The sequence below is a fragment of the Melampsora larici-populina genome, assembly GCF_000204055.1.
Source record: "Melampsora larici-populina 98AG31 unplaced genomic scaffold MELLAscaffold_26, whole genome shotgun sequence".
Classification (NCBI taxonomy): Eukaryota; Fungi; Basidiomycota; class Pucciniomycetes; order Pucciniales; family Melampsoraceae; genus Melampsora; species Melampsora laricis-populina.
Genome location: NW_006768790.1, coordinates 1,110,832 through 1,112,702, shown reverse-complemented (window position 1 = coordinate 1,112,702; position 1,871 = coordinate 1,110,832). Strand labels below are relative to the sequence as shown.

Here is a 1,871-nt window from a genome sequence, read left to right as displayed (position 1 = left end):
TTTACAGCCTTGCAATTTTGTCGCAATTGTGTCCAATCCCGCCTGCCTTTGTGTGTCCTAGCCTTAGCCAACACTTAGGCAAAAATCACATGATCAGTGAGCTTGACCGTCTCTGAGCTCTCAGCTTGGGCTGAACAGGGCTGAACTCCTCATTCCACGGAAACTCCGCTGAGAAAACTGGACGAGCTTATCTGGAAAACTCAACCTTGATATTTCACACGGGAAGATGTCAACATTCCCTCATGAACTCATGTGGAGTATCACATGCGAGACATCTCACCCAACCCCTTCTCCTGCAGCCCTTCCGTTTATCTTACCTCTTTCTTCATCCAGCAGCTTGCCTTCAACTGGATCACAATTATTCGGAATCAATTTCATACCCGATCCAAGAGTCTACGAGCAAGTGTAGCTGATTGACTCGCGAGTTGGCGTTGTATTATCATCTTTATCTCAACAATATTGATTTAGTGGTCTCATCAACCTGCATGATGAAGGATGCAAAAAGCAAAATTCTCTACAAATTGGCACCTATACTTTGCGAACAAAATATTGGTCAAGACGTTGTGGTGATCGCCAAAGCCAAACTTCCAATCGTCAAATTCAACACGTTTTTTGGAAACTCTCAAGTCGATTTCAGAATTAGTCAATCAAATGGACTGGCAGCTTTGGAAAAAGTGGATGAGTTACCCAATGATGTGGACTATTTGTTAAAGACCTGTGAGCTGGACAGCAACATCATCAACATTCCCAAAATCAAAGTAAAAGACGCAAAGAAGAAACAAAACTGCAGATGAACAAAGAGCAACAAGTAAGGTGGTTGAAGAGTTGGGTGCTGCAAAGTGAATGATTCTAGTCATCAAGTCCGCCTTGAAACAAAGAGGGATGAACAAGTTTAACAATGGGGGCTAGGCTCATACAGTATCATCTGTCTGGTCATTTCATTTCTTCAAAGTGAGTCTTTAGTATGGATAGTATATAGTACGGTAGCTGTTTCTGCGATCCTGATAATCAAATATTGATAACCTGCCACTTAGCTCCACTTCAAGATCCAGTGTGTCGACATCAACCGAACAAAAATGTTGGCTTCTCGAGTTTTTCAAACTTCATGGAAAACACTACAACTTCGAGTAAGTCTCTCATTCAAGCATGCATATTTCACTTGAAGGATTATCTGATATCAACGCTTTTAACATTCTCGGTCTCCGAAGTGTTTTCCCGGACCTTTTGACCTACTCTGCGCAACCTTAGACCACCGACATTCCTTACGAATGTCCAGCGCCAATGATGTATCATCTCGACAGCTTCAAACCTCTTGACCTCTACTAGCAGTACCCAAGCCCATTCAAGCAAACAAAGAGGAAGCAGACGGGATACTGAAACATTAAAGCTTGTTAGGAGAGATTATGAGAGTAACAAAGGAACTTGTTCAGAATCGAACAAAGAATTATAAGTTATATTATAGTGAAACGATTCAAAGACTTCTAGGTAGATCTCCTCCACTTTCACCCAATGAACTAGAAGCATAGATACGAAGTGATTTCACAGCAATAAGCCTCAATAAATCTTAGTAACTTATCACCCAAACATTTGACTATTTCACAAGACGCTCGCACGCGCAAAGAGAAGTCACAACACAAGCTGAGCCGATTGTTGTCAGTCACATATCTGACTGGCTTCTTCAGTATGCATACATAAAAGGGCACTTCGCCAGAATGCTGGTTAGGCAGAGGGTCAGACAAAGTATGATATATACAATTAGCAAATTGGAGTCTAAGTTAGAGATCTATTACAACAAGGTGTGATGATTTTAAATTACTTTTGATAGTGGTCATCATGGATCACTTTTTGTTTCATGACTGTTCAAAATCAAT

General features: G+C 41.0%; 1 protein-coding gene across 1 annotated transcript; it reads left to right on the top strand.

Annotated features, from left to right (window-relative positions):
• Positions 1–485: 485 nt before the first annotated feature.
• On the top strand, positions 486–794 carry MELLADRAFT_88445 (uncharacterized protein; the record flags this gene model as incomplete). The annotated part of the gene is made up of 1 exon (XM_007411670.1): positions 486–794. The coding sequence occupies one exon, from the start codon at positions 486–488 to the stop codon at positions 792–794; it is 309 nt and encodes a 102-aa protein (XP_007411732.1).
• Positions 795–1,871: the final 1,077 nt, after the last annotated feature.